Source organism: Camelina sativa, chromosome 5 (assembly GCF_000633955.1).
Source record: "Camelina sativa cultivar DH55 chromosome 5, Cs, whole genome shotgun sequence".
Taxonomy (NCBI): Eukaryota; Viridiplantae; Streptophyta; class Magnoliopsida; order Brassicales; family Brassicaceae; genus Camelina; species Camelina sativa.
Genome location: NC_025689.1, coordinates 29306997 through 29330258, shown reverse-complemented (window position 1 = coordinate 29330258; position 23262 = coordinate 29306997). Strand labels below are relative to the sequence as shown.

Below are 23262 nucleotides of genomic sequence, written 5' to 3'. Positions count from 1 at the left end.
TAAAGGCAGTAGTAATAAGCTGAGGAAAGAGCTTTGGATCTTCAACTGAAATTGCAAATTGCCTAATCCTTATCCGTAAACCTCAAACCCAAAGGATAGGTTGGAGTTAGACCTTTTTGAGCAGAGATGCCACTGAATCGCTATCACCAACACACATATCCAATGAGATTTTAACTAAAAACAATCAACGGTATAAACAAAACCGTGATAAAAAAAACAAAAGGAAAAGCAAACCGGGCATGCCGGAGAAGAGAGAAGGCAAAACCAGAAAGAAAAAAAACCGAACTACGTCGGGTTAAAACCTAAAGCTAGCCATCACCGCTGTATGAGCTGAGGATGCTAGACAAGAGCCGACCATGCACTGCTATGAAAGCCAATCTCTGTCGGACAAAAGCCGGATACCACACCGGACGGCAAGCCAAACACCGCCGTTAAGGAAATCGGACGATGTTGGAAACGGAAGCGGCAGCCACCACTGTTAGAGAAACCAGATGATGCTGAAAGAAAATCCAGAAATATTCAATAAATATGGACGGTAAAACAGACAGGAAAAGCTTTCTCTCTCTTTGAAAGATTTTTAGACCAACTCCACTCAAGAACTTGGATCAAGATTCTCTTAATTAAACTAATCCTATTATCAATATTAAATTAATCAAGAGAATCTATTAACAACTTAAACTAAATTACTCCTCCACTAAAGAACCTCTATGATGGTTACTTAAGTAATAAAATAATGTTTATTAAACCATTTTTTATTAATTAGCACATTATAATAAATTATGAAATAATCAAAACAAGAAATAGGTTTTTAATAATTTATATTACATGAAAAAAAGAAAACAGCAATATTTTACATAATTCATAAATATAAAACATATTTTACAAAGTCGAGAAATACAAACATAAAATTTCAAATACCTTGGATCTTTCACTAGAGTAAGAAGATTCCTGTTTGCTAAATCAACAACAACAGCAAAAGCACTTGTGTCCTCGAGACAGGGCCGGCTCAACTTTTTTTGGGACCTGGTGCCCAATTTTTATTTTTTTCTCCAAAACTAAGGTTATAGTTGCAAAATTTCAAACTTTACAATCCTAAATTACAAAATGTCTAAAATATAGGGCCTAAAACCTTGAAGAAAAAAATTAAAAATTCAGGAGACATGGTGCAAAAGCACCTCCTGCACTGGGTCAGCGCCGGCCAATGCAACTCGACCAACACGTTTATGAGAACATCAAGAGGGATCTTCTTGTCTTCAGGGAAAGCACCGAGTTCCAAACAGTCTCTGGTTTTCAGCTCGAGATTTTCTAGACTTGATTCGATTTGAGCAAACACTCTACTATCATGAGTTTCATCAGCAGGTTCACTCTTAGATAACCTCGTCACTGCACCTTCCCAGTATTTTTCAGATTGGTTTTTCAATGAAGCACCAACAACTTTCAGAGACAAAGGTAGACCTTTACACTCCCCAACAACCTACCAAATAGAGTCAATATGAGTATCCAAAGAAGAAACAATATTACTAATAGGCATGTAGGCAGACCCATTACCTGCTGGACCAAACTTTTGCTGAATCCTGGAGGGACTGATTTCTGATTGAAAGCAGATAAACAGAACAGAGACATCGCTTCATCTTTATTTAGTAACTCTACATCATAGGTGGTTCTAGTACCCGCGAGTTTAGACCTTGAGACCACAAGAGTTGAAGTTCCAAGAATATTAAACATCAGCTGGTCCAAAGATTCCCTTGTCCAAACATTTGGATATTGTGATACAATCAGAAACAAAACCCGGTTTCCAAAGCGGCCTGTAAAAGCAGCAAACAAGCACCCTTTTTAGCATCAGAGAAACAGTATCTCTAATTTGAAGAACTCAACAATAGTTCACTTGAGATTACATAATCGAACATACATACATATGAAGGTTGCTTGTTTGGAGACAATTACAACCACTTACTAATAATGAGACAACAACACCAACATACGGTTCATGACACCTTAACAAAACACAACACAAAACCACTTCATTCTAATCAAATTTTAACACTAACAAAGCATACAACAAGTGACTAATTCGGTTTTGTGAGTCTGGTTAAATCCACAGAGAAGGAATCGCATAAGTATACCCAAAGTTAAAGTCAAATCCTACCAAATTTCTGAGATTTAGCCTACCCCGTGAAATCAGTACAATCGGAATTGTAAACCCAAGCACAATATATCAGTAATAATCAGACGAACCTTCTGTGTGTGCGATCCGCCAGCTGCTTGACCTCGCCGTCCCATTAATCCCATCACAGGAACCTTCCGCCATCGTTATCACCGTCGGAGATAGAAGGCCTTGAGCAACGAATCGTCACATCGAGTGGAATCTCGATTAGAATCCGGAACCTCGACATATCTCTCTCATATATGACGATCTTTCGTGTTTCAGCCGGAAAATCCAACGATTCAAGGTGAATCGGAGAATTTTCACGGTGAAACGGCGAATCGCCATACATATCGCCGTTTCTCTTAGAGAGAGACATGTCGCGAAAGAAAGGAAAAAAATAGAGTAAAATTTTTTTATTCCTTATTTATATTTTTCGCTCTGGCCAATCAGAGCCGACCACGCATCGGTTTTCATAGGATTCTCAAAATCCCTCTCGTGGAACCGATTCTCCTAATTTCTAATTTTTTTTTGGGTTTTTTCTTTATTTTTGGGCCTGAGAATTCCACACAGAAAAGAGAGAGAAGCTCTCCCAAACGAGATGATATTCAAATAGTGTATATATTTAGTAAGTACTTTAATTTAAAAATGACTAAAATCTTAATTAGTGAGAAATCCTAAACCGGTGGTAAATTCCCAAAGTAGGAAAGTGATAAATTAGAAAAAAACCCTAAACAAACCAATTCGAATAGAGAGGAAAGAGATGTCGGAAGGAGAACATCCGAGGCTGATTCTACACAATTTCTTGTCGCCGGCAGAGTGCAAGGTAAGGTTGTCCCTCTTTTTTTTTTTGCTTAAATTTTGTGTCTTTAAGATTTGTGCTAATCATGTGGTTTGGTTACTTTGCGGTTAATTTTTTAAAAAACAAAAACAGGAGCTTGAGTTCATACACAAGAGTTGCAGTACGATTGGGTACAGACCACATGTATTCTCCACTACTCTTTCTCACCTCATTGCCACTAATTCACCTCACCTTATCATCCCTTTCGTCTCCATTCGAGGTCAGCCTTACCTTTACAACTCGCAAGATTCATTCTTTTATCTCTCTCTCTGTTTTTAGCTTACATATGACAATGACAAGTGAGATTCAAAAGTGATGATCTTTTGTTGTGTGTTTTGAGTAACAGAAAGGTTGAAAGAGAAGATAGAGGAAACATTTGGTTGTGAGTTTGAGCTTTTTATTGAATTCACTGGTTTGATTAGGTTAGTCATTTTTCTTTTAAGAGAACAAAGCCATGAATAATGAGGTGAAGAAGAAGAAATCATTTATTTTTGTTCTCTTTGGTATTTTGAATCAGTTGGTGCAGAGGAGCGAGTATTGGTTGGCATAGTGATGATAACAGACCATATCTGAAACAAAGGGATTTCGCGGTTCGTAGTTCAGTATTCTATAGACGTTATTGTTCAATATGAGGTTTATGTGGTTATATGACTTTGGTTTTTAGTTGGTTTGAAGGCAGTTTGTTACTTGAATAGTTACGAGAAAGACTTCAAAGGCGGGCTTTTTCGTTTTCAGAGTGGGGAACCAGCAACTGTTGCTCCCTCGGCTGGAGTAAGTATTGTTCTTGTTCAGTTGGTTCAACAGTTACTACTCAGAATTGAATAATAATGTGTTTGTGTCTTGTCTTGACCAGGATGTTATCATGTACACAGCTGATGACCGGAATATTCATTCCGTTGATGAGGTTCGCCTTATCAATATAGCCTCTCAGTTTGTTTGTATGCTCCTAAGTAAGTTACTAAAACTTAACAGGTAACAGATGGAGAAAGATTGACTCTTGCACTTTGGTTTAGCCGGGACTCATCCCATGACGAAGATTCCAAGCTTCTCACCCGTCTTTCCCAGTGCACATTACATGGATTATGCCTCCCTTTGCCTGCATCCACTAACATGTACTGGTTCTGCCCTCACCGAGATGTGTCGAATCAAGACATGGGTTTTGATATCTGCTTTGCGAGGTTGCAACTTCTTGGTTTCGGTGTACATAGCTTACAAGGTGAAGATCATTCTACGGATGCCTCAGAACAACTCATGGGACCATTACAAATAGCTAAAGGAGGAGAGTTACTCACTCGAAAATTTGCCAACGTTCTTCATGCTCTTCAGGTACTTTCTCTTAGACGTTAAGGCTTTGAGTGATTAGTTTCACTGGACCTCAGTTTCAATCATTGAACTGGCTCTTTTTGTTTCCATTTTCTAAATAATAGGTTGTTCAGTTTTACAATTGGAAAGCTTCTGAACTCAAAACTTCTAATGTCGAAAACGACACGGTAGAAGCTATCTCACAGCCTCAGTTGGAAACTATCAACTCCCTGAAATCAGTTTTCCTACCAGATGAGAACCTTGTAACCACAACTTTTGGATATTCATGCTCTAATGAAGATCTGAAGGAATCACTCGACTTAACGGGTGTATCTCTTGCGGTTACCTCTTGGGAAGAATATACTTCAAAGTTACTCAAGGTGCTATTACTATCCTTGCCTCAATGGAAAACTTATCAAACTATACACAAAGTCGAATCCGATTAGAGATTATTTATGTGTTGATGATGAATTTAAAGTAGCTTCTTAGTTTCTCTCTTTTGCCAGTTTGAATTGCTCCCTTATTTGTTTAGACTTACATATAAACATATTTTAATATCCCTTCAAGATTGTTGCAAGAAATGTTGTAAGATACAGAGAATCAAAAGTGAAATGTTGGAGTGGATATATGGATATAGAAAGAGATCAAACGTTAGGGCCTAAAAGAGAGAGGAGAAAAGTTCTGTAATGACCAGTTGTATCGGAATGAACAGCGTTGTGTAAAGTCTTCTTGTATCTCTTTCGGTATTCCGAGATGATGAACTGCATATCCACCTCTGCTCTTGTCACTATCACTCTTATCAACGCTGTGTCATCTGTTCCCAACCCTTTCATCGACTTTCTCAGCGCCTGCATGCGCTTTTCAGATTTTTTAGTTTGTAAACTTTATGATATAAGAAAAACATCTCAAGTTACGTTTACCTTTGCGAAATAGAAACAAGAGTTTTCAGCACATTGTAGGATTGTCAAAAGGACATGCTCAAAGTTCCCGCGGGTCTCATCTCTTATGGCCTATCAAGATTGGAAAAAAATAGAGAAGTTGAAGATTATTTTTGAAAACTCTTTTGAGTCAAGTTTATATGATTTCTTGATCATACCTTTCCAAGTTCTTTGCCGAACATGGAACGGTAAGTAGATCTAACAGCGACCAGATGAGTCCTGCTTCGGTCTGTGAATATCTGAATCAACGTCTGGTCATCAGATTTATGCTTCCTAGCAACCGCGCTCTTGAGAGTCCTAGCGTCGTTCTCCACACTCGCATTATCAATCTCTGGTCCTTCATATCGTGTAGTGTTCAAATATGCGAGCAAAACCTGTTACATATTACATATGTATATGTCAATCTCTATTACCATTTTGAATCAAATAGAGATTACATACTCTTTTGTGATTGCCAGAAGCTTCGGATTCGATGTCCTCTTCAAGTTTCACACCGAAAGTGTTGTTGTAAACCTGTTTGATCTGACGAAGCTGAGAGCCTGATCGTGTACATATAATCTCAGCAACCGCTTTGTGATCAGTCACGGCTCCTCTCAAGGAACGTTGCAGTATTGAAGCGTCTCGTTCCACTGCTTCAGGCATCCATAGAAGAACCGCTTTCTAAAATAAAATAAAATAACTTTTGTTTGTTTAAAATCATGCATGAATAAACATTTCATGTTAAGGCTTAGATTTATGTATTAACCTTAAGATGACCATGAAGCTCGGAATGGAGACGTTTTCGAAGGTCATCTGAGAATTTGGTTTCGTATTCTTGTTCGATGAGAGCTCTTTGCGTTGCATTGCGATGAGCTAAGATGTTGATGATCACCGAAGTATCACAACCTCTTCCTACAAATTGCGCAAAAATAAATAAAAAATGTAACAAAACTAGTTGTTATAGAACTATATAAGAAGCGGATAGATACGTACCTTTGAAGGCCTTAAAGAGCTGGTCAACATCGACACGAGGAGAAGGTACCGTCATTGGTATTTTCATTGTTGCCATTGTTTCTTTCTTTCCTCCTCGAAAGATTCAAAAGAAGATATCATACAAACTCTCTATACCTTTCTTCTTTTTTCTTGATTTTGTTTTTGGTTTTTTTCTCTTCTTTTTGTTTTGTTGGTGTGGGGTGTGTTTTGTGGCGATTGTGTTTTGGGAAATGGACATTAGACCTTGATTTTAGGAACTGAATCCTCTGTTTCTTTCGTGTGACGATGGATGCTTAATGCTTTGATGAATATAATTTCAACAGATAACGGTTTTCAGGTCTAATCTCTCTATGTTTCACATTACAATATCATCATATATATACATTTTTGTCACATTTTGTTTGATTTTTCGAAGGCCTGCGGGAGTTACAATATCATCATAATCTCTGTATGTATTTTATTTATTAAAAATCATTTAATAGTTGTAAAACAAATTCATTTTCACAAAACCAAGATTGGATCTTGAACTTCTAACTTGACATCTTCCATAATGAATATGGTATATAAACCCTCTACGTGGTCCGGAAGGTTCATCTGTGAGTGGATGAGTCCAGTCTCTTTAACTGAAGTTCCCAGTAAAATAGGGTTTTCTAGTTAATTTTCGAAACAGAGGGCCAAATTTACAAATTATAAAAAGATACGATTTTGTGATTATTACAAAAAAATGGATGTTGTCACATTCGGAATCATAATCGGAATTATCATTCTCTTCTTCTGCATCGTCTGCTTCATCACCATTGAAGCCACTTGCAGTAACCGTCGCTCTTCTTAGCTCTGATGTCGTTCTCGCTGAGAAACGTCTTGGTTCCGATTCTGTTTTTGGTTCTGTTTCTGGATCTGTGCGTAGAAACCGGATTCTCTCAGTCAACACCGGCGCGTGACGATCACGTTCATCATCACGGTGGTGGGTGTAGTCATTCTCACGACCATGACCATGAACATGACCACGATCATCATCACGTGAAGAAGACGACGGCGAAGTTTGAGATGAAGTTGCCGGAGGAGCTTGCTGAAGAGGAGGATATGAGGTTGTGTGGGTTTGGTCCTTGTCTTCATGATCATGATCATGATCACGATCACGAATCAAGTTCTAGTCTTACTGGGTTTGGTAAATTTGGTTCCTTTAAGCTACATTGGGTTTACGAATTAGTGGAGGACTTACGAATCTCTGTCTTATTGTTCTTGTTTTTTTTATTTGCAGCTTTGTGGCTCAATGCATTGGGATGCTCTCTTTTAGTTAGCTTGGCCTCACTCATCTGCCTTGTTTTGCTTCCCATTATGTTCGGTAAGCAAATTTTTTTGTATCTCTATGAACCAAAAAGCCTTGCTTTTTAATTGTCCTGGAGAAAAAGTCTCTGTCTCTCTCCTTAGATTGACTGTTTCAAGTCTTTTGTTGTAAGTTGTAACCTGTTCTGTTTCAATTTACAGTTCAAGGGAAGCCATCAAAATGGTTTGTTGATGCGTTGGCTCTGTTTGGGGTAAGTCATTTGTTTTTTTTTTTACTACATTAGGTTTTCTTTGGTGGTGGTGGAGTGGTTCTGAGAATTTGTCAAAATACTTGATTCAGCAATCTCTATACATCATAACTTTTGGAAATGTGTCTGTAAGATCTGTTGTTACTTCAAATAGTCTTTTATTGATTCAATCTATTTTGTATGACAGGCAGGAGCTATGTTGGGGGATGCTTTTCTTCACCAATTGCCCCATGCTTTTGGTACATTAATGGACACAATTATCTGATTCTCATTTTAGTATCTGCATTGTTCCATCAATTGACTTTAAAAGCCTTCTCATTTCGTTTGGCAGGTGGTGGTCACTCTCACTCTAATGATCACCATGAGGACCATGCCCATCATGATCATTCTCATTCGGATTCGCCTTCACACTCGCATTCTATACAAGATTTGTCTGTTGGATTGTCTGTACTCGGTAAGTATCAGAACACTTCCCTCTTGTGTTTATTGAACAATATGGTTTGACTAAATTGACACTTTCAAACCTCATTCTTGATTGTTTAGCTGGGATTGTGGTCTTCCTTCTTGTGGAGAAGTTGGTGCGGTATGTTGAAGAACACTCATCTGGTTCCAATACCTGGGGCCACCATCACCACCACCACCATGCAGGCAGTAAGAAACTTAAGGATGATGCTGATCATAAAAATGTGGACCAACAATCTTCCTCTGATGCTATTGTAAATTCATCAGAGAAAGTCTCTAGTGGCTCTACAGATGGATCTCTCCGTAAGGTGAGTTACAACAGTTTTAGCATACTTCATTTACGGGCTCTTTGAGCAAACGCCATATTATGACTTGTATGTTCATTGCAGAGAAATGCTTCTGGTAGTGACGCTGCTGATAAATCAGATTCAGGAGAAGAAATGACTTCTGATGGAAAATTAGACAAACCGGAAGAGGAGGAGACGCATTCAAGCCTAGTCTTTGGTTACCTCAACTTGTTCTCTGATGGTGTTGTAAGTACGTGCTCCTTTTTCATTCATTAAAAGCTTCGATAAGGCTAATGAAAGATTGCCAAAGATGAGAATTATTTTTGGCTCATTTTGTTGTGCAGCACAATTTTACTGATGGAATGGCTTTAGGAAGCGCATTTCTCATCTATGGATCAGTTGGTGGATGGTCCAGAACTATGTTCTTACTTGCCCACGAGCTACCCCAAGAGGTCCCCTACTCTATATTTCCTAAACAAACTTGAAAATGTGCATAGCAACAAGTATGATTCCTTAAAAAGATTCCCCTTGCAGATAGGTGATTTTGGGATTCTAGTGAGGTCAGGCTTCACTGTAACGAAAGCACTCTTCTTCAACTTTCTCTCTGCACTCGTGGCACTTGCAGGAACTGCATTGGCAAGTCTTTTATATCTTCAACACAGCTTAACAGAATCCTAGAATATTGTAACTGAACGAACTCTGGTGATGTTTTTGTCTCGGTCCACAGGTTTTGGTATGGGGAAATGAACCAGGACAGTCATCGTTGATTGAGGTAGTGAATGACATATTTGCATCGCTTTGATCGTGTAATTAGAACATCTAAAATGCTAATGAATATATTTGGTTTGTGAATTGAAATCTTTGCAGGGATTCACAGCAGGAGGATTCATATACATAGCTGTTGCTGGTGTTCTTGCGGAGATGAACAACTCTGGGAAATCGACACTTAAAAACAGCGCGTCTCATTTGATATCTTTGGTTCTTGGCATGAGTGTTGCTCTTTGCATCTCTCTTATAGAATGATCTCATAACAATTGTCTTCTTTTAACAGATGTAGAAGTCCCAAAGCTCGGGTATTGTTGTTTTGACTACAGGAAAAATACTCAACTTTTGAATTGAAATTAGACATTTAAAAACCAATGTTGTATGAGAACGTTTCAAAAAGGGGTAACGATTTTTTTCAATTATAGTTATTGGTGTGATTCATTAATGTGATGATTTTTAAAAAAAATCATTCAATAATTTTATTTAATAGAATAGAACTAAACTGAATATCTGAAATCTGAATTAAACCAAATTATCCGAAACATTCAGGCGTATGCAAACTAGCATGATCATACTGATCGTATATAGTAGTTGTTGAATAGACGTAAACTCGTTTTCGTCCTAGGTTACATGATATGTTCGTAGAAACTAGAATGTATCTAACGATTTTTTCCATCTTCAGTTTGGTTGGTTTCTACTTTCTATTTCTAGTGTGGTGATCTTTTTATACGCGTGTACTAATAATCTTTTAAAAGTGTTACAGTTGAACAAAATTCATTATTTCATATCAACAGAAAGAAGAAGAAAAATCTCTACTAAGCACATTGGATCCTTACACCAAACAGCATAAAGCTTCCTTTGTTCTCCTCTGTTTTTGTTTCTTCATCTTTTAACTTGGAGCTCACGAATTTTTCTGTTTTCATTCCTTCCTCTGAACTATCATGAACCGTCATGTTTGCTTCCTCAGGGACCACGGAACCATTGTCTGAAGAGTAATGAACATCAATCATCAAGAAGTTGTTGATTTGACCTTCTAATGTCTTAACATAGCAAGTGTAAAAGCTGATGACATCCTTCTCCTTGAGTTTCTTCTCCCTCACGAAACTCTTCCAACCGCTGGTGATGACAAAGCTCTGGCTACTTTTCCAGTAACAATACCTAAATTTCCTTTTTCTCAATTCTCTGTCGTAAAACACAATCTCCACACCTTCCACTGTTTCACCCTCTTCTTTCTCCTTGTTGCTTATGCAAGGCATATAGTTCACAGCGTACCTCTTAGGTATCACAAGCCTATTCAGTTTCCCTACATCGCTCGGTGTCAACTCCTTCTGAAAAAGCTCCGTGCAAGAGAAACCCTTTTTCGATTCTTGATCTACTTCTCCTCTTACTTGTTTTGATCAACCGATCTTAGATCGGCTCCTGAGAAAATCACTGAACTTTTGTTGGTAAGATCCTTCTCTGATCATGTTCAACAAACATTCTGTTGTGAAGCGATCTTGGAATTCCGGTTCGTGTATCGTGACATCGGACCGAGGGAAGTTTCGGTACGAGTTGACATCGAAGCGTCGAAGTTTGATGGATGCGCTATCGTAAGCCATGGCCGCTTCAACAGCGGATTTGAAAGTTCCAAGCCAAATCCTTTTCTGGTCTGTGTAGATTTGAACCCCCCAATGACCGTTCTGCAGTTGAAACACTCCTTTGTACTTGACGTTGCCTGGAACGGCAACCGTCTTTTTAGCTGACGTGACCACTTGGGCTTTTTCTGGTTCGTCATTAAGTCTCATGCGTTTCTTGGGAGGCAAGAAAGTTTCGGTCTCTGTCATTGCGTCGTCGTTAATTGAAAATATTAGAGAGAAATCAGAAGCGAAACAAAACGATGAAGAAACAATGAGTTACAGAGAGCGATTATATAAAGAGAGTAAATCGTGAGCGAATCAATGTTATGTTTCTTATTGTTGAGTATTTATCAAGTTAAGATTTTCCATTTTTATTTTGTAGTTTTTTTCTATTAATTAACATAAATTATGGAAAAATATAGAATTACAAAGTTTCCATTTTTTTGTCGATTCATTCACTTTTTTATATCTATGGTTGTGCAAAACAAAAAGGAAATATTAGGGCTTTGATGTTTACCCCCAATTTAATCATTATTTCTCATCTCATGTAGTTGTGTATCTTTTTTCCTTCTTCCCTTTATTTAACTAGTATTCAGACCCTGCGATGTGGGGGAGCAAATAATCCAAATAAAATTTAATTAAATTTCAAATTTAAAATTATATATTATAAAATTATTTAAAAAAATATATACTAAAAAAAATTAAAAATTATCTCAAAAGAAGAAAATAATAAGTAAGATTAAAACTTCATAATTTTTAAACATATATAACTGTGAGTTTAAAAAACACAATCATCAAAATAAAAACTTATAATAAAAAAAATATGGTAAAAAGATTTAACTCTAGTTAAAAATTATTAATGAAAAGTCATAATGAATTGAGACAACTCTACTTATATCGAGGCAAATTTTTTAATAATTTGTATGTATTATTAGTATAAGATATTGTATGAAAAATTATGATAAAGAGGAAAAAACATCATAACAGTTAATGATATAGAGTTATCTAAGAAGAGACATATATATATATATATATATATATATATATATTGGAACGAAAAGTTCAAAGACATAAATATTTATATAAACGTAACTATTGGAACAAAAAATATAAATAAGATATGGTGAAAATACATAACTCTATAATGAATAGAAGCAACCGTATGATAGTATATCATAGTTTTTAATATAACATCTAAATCGTTGTTTGGGCAAAAATAATCGATTCGTTTAGAGACTACGGAAACAAGAAATATATGTTGACTAGTCGTTCTTATTGATCAAAGTATCGAGCTCAAATACAAGAGTTTAAGGCACAACGAGTCAATTTTGGAACCCTGGCAATGCTTTGGAATTAAGTCGTGTGGTTGTGTTTTAGTTTTATTGTTTTGCTCTCGATTTCGTACCATATCATGTCGATATCGCTCCCTATTTATAGGAAAGTCTCTTTACCCTAATCCTCATGGGATTTGGTTTGAGTAACCGCCTCTTCATGAGATAAGGTCGTTCTGAATATTCTCTCCACAAGATTGAGTCAAATATTCTCTTGATAATGTCGTAGCAAATCAGAGTCGGTCACAAAGTCCAATTACAGCTCGTATTGACTCGTTGGTTGTCGTTATAGCCCGTATTGGCTCGTTAATTGTTGTGTCGGCCCGTATTGGCTTGATGTTTGCCATTACGGCCCGTATTGGCTCGATGTTTGCCATTACGGCCCGTATTGGCTCGATGTTTGCCATTACGGTCCATATTGGCTTGATGCTTGTCGTTACGGCCCGTATTAGCTTGATGCTTACCGTTAGGGCTGGTATTGACTCAATGTTTACTGTTACAGTCGGTATTAACTCAATGTTCTAAAGAATGCACAATTCTCTATTATTTATAGAATATATCACAATTATAATATAATTTATCTATTATAATTTATATGATTAAAATTATGCCCAACAATCATAACCATTTTTTTTATAGACCTAAACCGACATATAATTTTTTTTAATTATGTAATTTAAACTCTAACCACTTTTTTATAAATACAAACTGAAATATAATTATGTTTAATTGTACAATTTAAACCCAAACCCTAACCATTCTTTTATGAATCCAAACCGACATATAATATTTTTTAGTTGTAAAATCTAAATTCTAAGCACTATTTTATAAACTCAAACCGACATATATTTTTGTTTACTTGTAAAATCTAAACCCTAAATTCTAACCACTCTTTTGTAAATTCAAACAGACATAAAATTTTGTTTTATTGTAAAATATAAACTCTAACCACTCTTTTGTAAACTCAAACCGACATATAATTTTGTTTAGTTGTAAAATCTAAACCCTAAACAATTTTCTATAAACTCATACAGACATATAATTTCTTTAATTATAAAATTTAAACTCTAATCCTCCTTTATAAACTCAAACCGATATAACCGATTAATTTTCTTAATAAAAAATCAACAAAATTTGTTTTCTTAATTTGTTTTATCTTTTTATTTTAAATTTGATTTACTTTTTAAATATAATATGATATGGCATATTGTTGTATTTTGATTGGTTAATTAAGAGGGAGTGAATAAGATAGGTGTTCACTATGAATCCCAGAATTTTTCTAAATAATATAAGATTGGTTTTGACTTTTAAACAATGATCGTATTGTATTTATGTGTGAAAGTTTATATTTAATAAAGGAAATTCAAAATTTGTTTTTATTTATTTGGTATTTTAGTTAACTTTGGGTGTTTGAGATTGAATATATTGATTTCTTGACTTTTGAAATGTCTATGATTTGGTTGTGTAACTGAAACAACTCGATCCATTTTTTTTAATGATAATAATATAACTAAATACTCTATAATATTTAATTATAACCAACCAACAAACCATCTATAACCAAACATACACAACGGAAGACATATCAAACCAAATCCAATATACTAAAATACAATTTCAATCATAACCAATAAAAATCAGCAACCTAACATACTTCTAAACTAGATTCTAACATAAATAACATAACCAATAATATAACCGAGACCCTAGATTATCCTCCTCCTCATCGCCATGATTCCACGCTAGACATTACCTGCACCACAAACACAATGAGATGCGTGAGCTATACACACAAGCAAATCAAGAGTTAAACTACAAATAAACATAACAACCAGCCATTGTACAGAACACCCAATAACGCATTCACAACACCTACACATCAACACACAAAACAAGTCAAACAACCCAATCGCTCAGATAAGCTCATGGTCACCTTATCAAAAGTGATTCACGAAAATAACTACAACCATAATAAAAGCTCGCCTTGTGTCTGCAACAGCCCAGAAACACCCTACAATTAGTCACACAAACAAAATGACATTTAAACAAAATTGGCAAAAATAACAGAAACCTTCGGTCTTAAAGACAAAGCCCTAAAACAAAACCCAATTATTAACTTACAAATCCCTCTAGTGAAAATCTAGTCCTATACATCACGAAGCTTCCCACAAAATCTCGTACCGATCAGGTAACAGACGAGCCCACGTCAGGTACCGCTGGTCTTAGTTTGCGTCTGAGACAAAGCACCTCATAAAAATGCAGATAACTCCTCGATTATCAACTCAAATACAAATCCGTCAAAACAAGCATCTAGATAAAAGATTTATGTATAACTCCACCAAATTTAGTTACCTTTGGCTACGATTTGCTATGTCGAAATCATTTTTTACCAAACCCTATGATTCTGATATCTCCTTAATCTCCTTTACACCATGTCAAGCTCCTCTCTCTTGCTCTCTCTTTCCTTTATTCATATCCCAAGCAGGAAATCAGCAACAACAGCAGAAAGGATAAGGTGTCAAGACTTATAAAACACTTCTTAGAATTTTTCCAAAACCAACACTAAATCAGTAAACTCAAACCAAGCCGGTTAGTTTAAACCAAACCGGCCAGTTTCTAAAATTAGGAAACCAGAATGTTACAGTAACACCCATAAACTGAAAAGGAGGTTTTGGGTGGGTGTCGAGCGACACCACAGGGGTGTTGGTCGACACCAACAATTTCTCTGGTTTGGCGGTTTAGTTTTAATCAAGGCTGGTCCTGTATTTTTCAGTGTCTTACGCACAGCCCCGCTTCCAAGCCTTAGAGTAATAAAAAGGCAATATTGCTTGATAACTATGATCTGAAAAAAAATAGAGAAACTAACGTAGAAAACGTTATTTACCAACTTTTCTGCACAAACGTTACGGATGTAAAAATTCAAAATTGTCTTCAAGTAAAAGACAAAATATACAGCAGCATTTTGTAATTTTAGAAAAAAAAACATATAACAGATAATAAATATCATATAATATAAGAAAAATAACGTGTTAAATGATAGATCTTCGAATTACATGTTAGAAAAGAAAGTGAAGGACATGTTTTATGTGATTCTGGAAATAGCATGTTAAAATAAAAAAATGATTTTAGAAAAAACATGTAATATATAATAAATAACATGTAATATAAGAAAAAATAATGTGTTAAAAAGATAGATCTTATTTGATAAGTGTAATTGGAAGATGTAACATGTTAATTAGAAAAGAAAGTGAAAGACGTGTTTTCTATGATTTTGGAAATAGTATGTTACAATAAAAGAAAATGATTGACTTTAAAAGCAACATAATAATAGAAATTTCAAAAGAGACCAAGTGTTTTGTACGATTTTACAAAATAAATGTAATATATAAAATGGATATAAGAGTAATTTGCAATTGAAGAGAGAGAGACTAATCTTACACCATGGCTATTCACTTTATTATTTTCCAATCTATGGTTATCAACTATAAATATTCAAAAAACAATTACTCTTTACATTATTAAAAAAATATGGAAATTTTTAGTAGATTTCCACTAATACAAATTCATAATAAAATCTAATTTTTGGAACAAAGTCTATTTATTTTTTCGAAAAACTTGGATCATTTTTCTACAAAATTGGGTATTTTCTACAGTTTGTATCAATTATTCTTTGATAAAACGTTTTTTAAAAAACAATTATTGTGAACCTCAATCGCTTGTCCTCCAGGCTGGCACTAATTATACTCGTCGGTTTGATGCGGTTTAGATCTAGAAAACTCTAGGGGTCAAGTATATAAGTGATATCTCGACGTTCTTACTATGGGGGAGTCGTTTCCTACACTAGAGAATGAGAGAATGCTGTGGTGGTCTCTCTTGGAAAGGAGAAGAAAGGAGATGGTTTTAGGGTGGACGTTGAAGGAAAGAGGTCGAGCTGGGTCTTGGGAGAAGGGGAGATTGAGCTGTGGGCTTGAGGGGAGCTTCTTCTTCGTCGTGCATCAAGGATTCTGGAGGAAGAGATCATGTGCTTGGCACATAAGAGGAGGAGATGAGAGATCCATCTTATTCATGTGTGTGCAGAAGGTTGTGAATGTTTGGTGGTGGATTGGAAGAGGCAAGGAGGCTCTCCCATGGTTGTTGTCAAGGTAAGTTGTGTAGTTTTGATGTATAATTGATTTGAGAATTGATGGATGCGGAGAATTAGGTTTTTGTGCGAAAAGGAGCTTAAAGGGACACTTTGGTCATTGTTTTTGGCTTGGTGTCGTTCGATACCATGGTGGTGTCGGTCGACACCAACACCTACAGAGCGACATGGGAGACTGGTCTGGAATGTCTAGTTTTGGGGCAATATTTGGAGAATGAAAAGGAGTCTGATTTGGCTGAAATTTGGTGAGGTGCTTTATGGGGATACAGACTCCATATCCAAAGGTGGATTTCCAAAATGAACGGTTAGTTTGTGAATTAACCGGATGTTAATATGGAGGTTTTCCATAGACGTTTTGTGGCAAGGTTTGGGTGACGAGCGTCACCAAAGTGGTGTTGATCGACACCAACATGTTGTGTGTTTTGGTCTTAGAAGAACTGCTGAAGCTAGGGTTTGTCGAGAGAGGATCGATAGAGTTGATTCCAAGGACATCAATGTCGACTGACACATGGAGGTTGTCGATCGGCATCATGTGTATTGGTTCACAAGTGGTGTGATGGGTGACAATCGACACCAGGTGTAGGTGCCGATCAACACTAGAGGAGTTGATGGTGATGCCTAGTGGGGGTCGACACCAGGTGGAGGTGTCGATCGAGACCAATGGTTAGCGCTTGCAGAGCGTTTGGTGTCTACTTGATTTCGGACGAGAATCATTGGGAGTGTTTAACCGGTTGTTGGAAGTGAACCGTAGTTATTGTTATTGGTTGGCAGAAAGGCCAATGGGATCAAAGCGGATCGTTGGTGAGGCGAAGTCTGTGGCTGGAGCGGAATAGAGTATTCCGGTTCATCTCTCTTGTTACTTGGTCGCTTGGGGTGGTTGGTTGTGCGGCTATGTACTAAGAGATAGTGTTTGGGATACGTGATTAAGTGAATCTTGTTTCATGAAGTGGAGACAAGTGGCTTGTTTGGTCGGATGTCGAAGGAGTCTGATGCGGAGTGATCGAAGTCTACAAATGTAGGTGCTTGTGGAGCTGAAGTACGTTCGGATGAATGTGTTTCGTGGATGGGGAGTATGGGTTAGTTGGACCTAACTTGTATTTGTGAAAGTTTTTCTAAAGAGCAATTTCTATGTTGGTTGTCTTGTCGGAATTATAAGGTTCTGATGAGATTGTTTTGCGTGTGTCTTGTGTGAGGAACGGAGGGTGCAATCGTCTCAGTTTGGTATCAGAGCGTATACGATTCTAGGACAGGTTATTGAATGGAAATAGACTTGTCTAGTTAGTTGAGACGTAGTAAGTGTTGAGGATGAGCATGAAAGTGTTGTGAGAATAATTAACTCGAGAGTGGTTAAGTAGGAAACAGTTCCAATCATGTGATCCAAAAATGGAGTTCCAAGAAGCTAAATTAGGAACTTACTTTGTCCGGGTGACTTTGCACGAATGTATTGTGAGAATAATTGACTCGAGAGTGGTTAAGTAGGAAACTGTATAGATCATGTAATCAAAGAATGGGGTTCCAATAATCTAAATTAGGGAAAACTAGTAAATAATAAATCAGCTGTTTTGTTGGACAAATAAATTCCTATCGTTTGCTTTATTTGACCGAATAAACTCAACCGTAGTTGTCAAACTTAGCATCTGTAAAAGATTAATTCTAATGTCAAATAAAGAAAGAAAGAAAAAAGATTAAGTTTGACTTACATTAACTGTAATTCTGTAATACACAATTTCTTTGTTTTATGATTGACTTTAAACAATTAAAAAGAAAACCTTTCTTTTCCATTTAAAATAGTAATTTAGGAAACAGGGGAAATGGTTAAATATCCTTTTCGGTTTAGTAACGATATATTCTAATGTATTCTCGTCGTTTCTCATATAATTTCTTCGAATTCGGTTTGGTTTAGAGTCTTCACACTATGTAAACCGAATCTACCCACACGCGTGTATACGATGGCACGTGCAAACTTTATTTTTTTAACTAAAAAAATCAAAAAACTATTTGGAAAAACAAAGCGGTTACGACGGTTGTAACGGATGGTAAAGGAAATAAGAAGCTCAAAATAGAGAGAAGACATTTTTACAGAGACGACTTTTTGATTCTCTAAGGTAGAAGAAGAAAAGGTTTCACATAGAGAAACAGAGCAAAAAGAGATAGGAGGGAGGGGGCTTCAAATGATGAAGCTGTGGAAACGCGCTGCTGCCGCAATCAAAGACCGGAAAAGCTTACTAGCCATTGGATTCTCACGGCGAAGCAGCAGCAGCTCATACCGGAACGCGGATCTCGAAACAGCTATCATCAAAGCCACCTCCCACGACGATACATCCGTCGACTACTCTAACGCTCACCGCGTCTACAAATGGATACGTTCTTCTCCTCTCAACCTCAAGACTCTAATCAATGCGCTCTCAACCCGCGTCAACCACACGCGGAGCTGGATCGTTGCGCTCAAATCTTTAATGCTTCTTCACGGTGTTCTCTGTACTAAAGTTCCTTCCGTTGTCGGAGAGATCCGTCGTCTTCCTTTCGATCTTTCAGGTTTCTCCGATGGTCATTCCTGTCTCAGCAAGACTTGGGGGTTCAACATCTTTGTTCGGACTTACTTCGCTTTCCTTCATAACTACTCTTCCTTCTTGTCCGATCAGATTCACCGCATCCGTAATAACAGAACTAAATCCAATGAGAAAGTCGAAAACGTGATCCAAGACCTCGAAAAGATACAGAAGCTTCAGTCTCTCCTCGATATGATTATTCAGATTAAGCCAATTGCTGACAATATGAAGAAGACGTTGATCTTAGAAGCTATGGATTGTCTTGTGATCGAGAGTATCAACATCTTCGGTAGAATTCGCAGCGGCATCATCAAAATCCTTCCATTGGCTGGCAAGACGGAAGCTGCAACGGTTTTGAAGATAGTCCAAAAGGCCACCTCTCAGGGAGAGGATCTCACCATCTACTTCGACTTCTGCAAAGGTTTTGGTGTCCCTAACGCGCGAGAAACCCCTCAGTTCGTTAGTATACCCGAGGAGGAAGTAGAAGCAATCGAGGAAATGATAGAGAAGCCGAAGCCAAAGCCAGAGAAAGAAGAAGAAGTGGAAGTAGAGGATGAGAAGGCTATGGTAGTGTTGGAGCAACCGGGGAAGCTGAAGACGATCATCACAGACAAATGGGAGATTTTCGAAGACGACTATCATAAAAATCATCTGCCTCTTATAGTAACGAACCAACCAGTTTATATCAATTACACAATGCCAGATTTGATTACTTTCTAGTGAGTGACACATTACATTACATTACAAACAATCTGGATAAGATTGATAATTTTTTTTTTATTGGTTCTGTACATAAACACACAATTTTTTACGCTGTTTAAATTTTCAAAAAGAGGTACAACATTTTGATGATACATTGCCGAATTAGATTCCAAGTTCAGATCATAGTAGACACAAAAAAATGAATCAAAACCCACAAGAACTAAAAAAACAGAGGTTAGACTTTTCATCTGATAGTGACAAACTTATTGGTTCCATGTTTTGCCCAATGAGACTTCAAATCAATAGGGATTGAAAAATCGAAACCATCAGCAGAGAGTTTCTCAAGAACCTTTCTAAAGGCACCTTGGCTCATTTTCCTTCCAGCAATCCTCGCACCGCGGCGTTTTGCGCTTATCGGTAAAGGGTACATTGAAACATTAGTGGTACAGCACGCAGACTGCCATCCTCCGCATCCCCATCTGTAACACTGTTGAGGCATCCCGGTACACGAGCAGACCGGAACTGGTAAACATCCAATATCCATAGAAACCCCGTTAATCACCATCTCTATACTCTTCCTAAAAAACGGACTTCTCTCTCTTTGAACTCTAGGCATATTGTCATCCTTCAGTTTCTTCTCTTTCTTCGTCTTAGGAGCACCTCTCTGATGCTTTCTCTTGAGAGATTCATCCTCGACCTCAGGCTGCAAAAGCTGCATCGGTTGAGTCATCCTAGAAGTCTCCGGAACAAGATGATTAGAAGGATTACTAGGTACATTGCTAAAGAACTTGCTATCTCTATGCTGGTTCAACCAACTATAACTCATGAAAGGTGCATCAGAGGCAGTGTAATCACGCGGAAACGACATAAGGCTACTACTGCTACCACCACCACGATACAACACATTAGGAGTGATAAAGTTTTGATTTTGATTCTGAGGGGAGACAATAAATGGCTTCTCGTTTCTGTCTATGACACTTGGAATGAGTTGAAACCCTAGATTTGGCCTGAACTGAGACGGTTCGTAGTATCCCCAATTTCGATTGTTCAATCCATCTTCATTCATCATAATATAAGAAAACAATACACTGCAAAGAAACAAAACAAATAAAGATCATTCCTTTTCATATATGTGTATCAATCTCTGTTCTGTTCTACTAACATTCGAAAATTTCTAAAACCAATCCTCGAAAGAACTCAACTTTATAAAAGGGTTTATGTTAATCTTGCGAAATTGAAATCTAGGAGTCAATGTAAGAGTTAAAAACCAAACCAAGTTCGTCAGATTCGTTTATTAGGGTTTTCAAAATCTGACATTTTTCAAGGTAAACAACAAAGTATATGATGAACAGAGAGGGTTATGTGACTGTGGAGATAATACGTCATCAACGGAGATAAAGAGAGGAGGAGGAAGAGGAGAAGGAAGAGTACAAAAACTAAATATTTTATGAAATTGGAGAGAGGAAACTTACCAAGGATGGTGAATTCGATTGCTTTTTTTTTTTTTTGTTCTTTCTTTTTTTTTGCCTTTTGAGAGAGAGAGATAAAGGGTGGGGGGACGGTAGAAGATGAAGGTAGAAACTATAAAAGATGAGAATGATTACTATTTTAGTATTTTAATCAAAAATATAAATTAATATTACAGAAAACAAAGGAAACAAATTATGAAAAGTATTTTAATAGTTATAAAGAAATTTGAATCAATCTGAAAAAAATGAAATTACTATAATTCTACAATATCAAGAAACAATTAGTTTTGATGAAATTTTTTTTGTTGTAGCAACAATTTTTTTTGACATTTATAATTTAAAAAAAAAATAGTTGATGGGAAAAACAAAAAAAAACAGTTGAAAATGATACTATTATTTTTCTATCTCATTACTTGATGATGATACTTTGCTGTTGTAATTGTCTTTTTCTCATTCTAGTAGTCGTAGAACTCTGTTTCAGCGACATCTTTCGCTCTGATGGAGCATGGCGGTGTCACAAACCCATATCTTAAAAAAAAATCATTTGAAATTTCACTATACCCTAGCGTACCAAACTTTTATTTTATTTTATTTGAAATCTACCAAGCTAATCGAGTTTAAAACGATAGATATAAATATTGTTAATTTCTAAGATCTTTTTTTATTATTATTATTATCTGAAATTTTATTAATGAACTAGTTTTGGTATAAAGGGTAAAATACAAAGTTAAAAAAAAAAGATTAAAGCTGGCGGACAACATATTGTCTCCAGAGTCAAAACTGGCAGAAAATAAGGATTCTCCGAAGTCTTTTATTTTATTACAAAATACAAAATACTTAAAATAAGCTAAAAAACTGCATCATAAAACGAGAGAGGACAAACCCTTAAACTAAAAGCAAAGACAACTATACTTAAACCTCACAAAATACACTAGTCTTAAGAAGTAAGAATAACTCTTCTATGAAGTACCTGTAGAAGAGATTTATCAAGGATGACCAAGGCTAATCCAACAATAACATCAGCCACCTCCTATCCTTATGAGAGCCGGTCTCTCAGAACCAGAACCAAAGCCTTTATTACCTGGCAAGCGAAGACACAAACACACTTCTGGGCGTGACGACGACGACTGCAGCGTCCTTTACCGTCTAGATAGAAGCCTTCAAAACGAAATCAGATTTGCAAACCAGAGACAAGGAGCGAAGCCTAACCACTCGAACACTCGAACTCGAATGAGAACAAGGAAGAGACAAGAAGCTATCAACCACAACGAACAACAAAACATGATAAGAACTAACTGCCGACTTAGAAGACTAACATATCTTCCAACAAAATGGAGCCCAAGCTTAAAAGGGAAAGATTCAAATAGGAATCAAAGGTTGGCGAGTAGACCAAGGGTGAGAGGAACGACAAAGGCTGGGAGGGTAACGCAATCACAGCCAAACAAGCAAAAATGACGGCTTCAAACGATGAGATACACCTGAGCAGTGTCAACACAAGGGAAAGATCAAACAAAGAAGGAACATTAGTCTTTGAGTCGCAACGTGTATCTACCAAATCCGGAAAATACTAACTTCTTCTTTGCAACCACAAAGCCCAAAAGAATTGACAGCTCCATCTGCCTACACAAAACCCAAACTCGAAACTCCATACAATCCAGAAGATTCTCCAATTGAAGGCCAAGTTTCTACTTAAAAGAACCCTAACTTGAAACAAACTAAGCCGACTAGCAAATCTAGCAGATCAACAAAGAAGCTAGACCAAGAGATCTGCTTACCAAGCTAAAAAACCTACTTATTCAATATTCACCAAACCAAACCATATCTAACCGATTCGGAGATAAGACACCAAAACTAAAGACAAAATAGAAAGGGACCCTCTCACAGCACCAGGAGGGCTGGCTACCGGAGAGGGTAGGTGGAGATCAGATTTCGACTTTCTCGGCGGCTAGGGCGAACTCACGTCTAGGAAGAGAAAAAGTGAATGAAATTTCCCCAATCTTAAATGTCGCTATTTAGTAAAAAAAACAAATCTCCACTAAATTAATAATGTGTGTTTTGGCATTGATCTTTAATTTGATTCCTAAGTAAAATCATAAGATTTTTATAACCTCTTGGGTTAATATTTTCTTAAGCATTATAACCTCTTGGGTTTGTTTGATGAGCAATGAGTGGGTAGTAAAGTCTTCTAGAAAAAGACTATCTCTCACGC

The 23262-nt window shown here is 36.7% G+C and overlaps 5 protein-coding genes, 1 long non-coding RNA gene and 1 pseudogene across 6 annotated transcripts; 3 read left to right on the top strand and 4 right to left on the bottom strand.

Moving 5' to 3' along the window:
* On the bottom strand, window positions 1406-1707 carry LOC104787828. The gene is made up of 2 exons (XR_768043.2): window positions 1549-1707; window positions 1406-1474 (listed from the first exon to the last, which is right to left on the bottom strand). It is a non-coding gene; the product is annotated as an uncharacterized LOC104787828 (long non-coding RNA).
* LOC104787827 lies at window positions 2872-4918 on the top strand. The gene is made up of 8 exons (XM_010513475.1): window positions 2872-2969; window positions 3078-3204; window positions 3331-3406; window positions 3502-3574; window positions 3660-3755; window positions 3838-3888; window positions 3957-4310; window positions 4412-4918. Exons 1-8 carry the CDS (start codon window positions 2907-2909, stop codon window positions 4730-4732), a joined length of 1161 nt encoding a protein of 386 aa, XP_010511777.1. The 5' UTR covers window positions 2872-2906; the 3' UTR covers window positions 4733-4918.
* LOC104787826 (annexin D5-like) lies at window positions 5377-6272 on the bottom strand. Its single transcript, XM_019245401.1, has 4 exons — window positions 6197-6272; window positions 5970-6115; window positions 5666-5884; window positions 5377-5598 (listed from the first exon to the last, which is right to left on the bottom strand). Exons 1-4 carry the CDS (start codon window positions 6270-6272, stop codon window positions 5377-5379), a joined length of 663 nt encoding a protein of 220 aa, XP_019100946.1.
* Window positions 6910-9669, top strand: LOC104787825 (IAA-alanine resistance protein 1). The gene is made up of 11 exons (XM_010513472.2): window positions 6910-7364; window positions 7458-7541; window positions 7685-7734; window positions 7919-7970; window positions 8063-8185; window positions 8275-8501; window positions 8583-8726; window positions 8825-8932; window positions 9015-9116; window positions 9208-9252; window positions 9348-9669. The coding sequence occupies exons 1-11, from the start codon at window positions 7034-7036 to the stop codon at window positions 9501-9503; spliced, it is 1422 nt and encodes a 473-aa protein (XP_010511774.1). The 5' UTR covers window positions 6910-7033; the 3' UTR covers window positions 9504-9669.
* LOC104789684 lies at window positions 10061-11029 on the bottom strand (annotated as a pseudogene).
* On the top strand, window positions 18454-19650 carry LOC104787824 (putative clathrin assembly protein At1g68110). Its single transcript, XM_010513471.1, has one exon. The coding sequence runs from the start codon at window positions 18505-18507 to the stop codon at window positions 19600-19602; it is 1098 nt and encodes a 365-aa protein (XP_010511773.1). The 5' UTR covers window positions 18454-18504; the 3' UTR covers window positions 19603-19650.
* On the bottom strand, window positions 19805-21087 carry LOC104787822 (protein BASIC PENTACYSTEINE3-like). The gene is made up of 2 exons (XM_010513468.1): window positions 21057-21087; window positions 19805-20672 (listed from the first exon to the last, which is right to left on the bottom strand). Exon 2 carries the CDS (start codon window positions 20651-20653, stop codon window positions 19829-19831), a length of 825 nt encoding a protein of 274 aa, XP_010511770.1. The 5' UTR covers window positions 20654-20672; window positions 21057-21087; the 3' UTR covers window positions 19805-19828.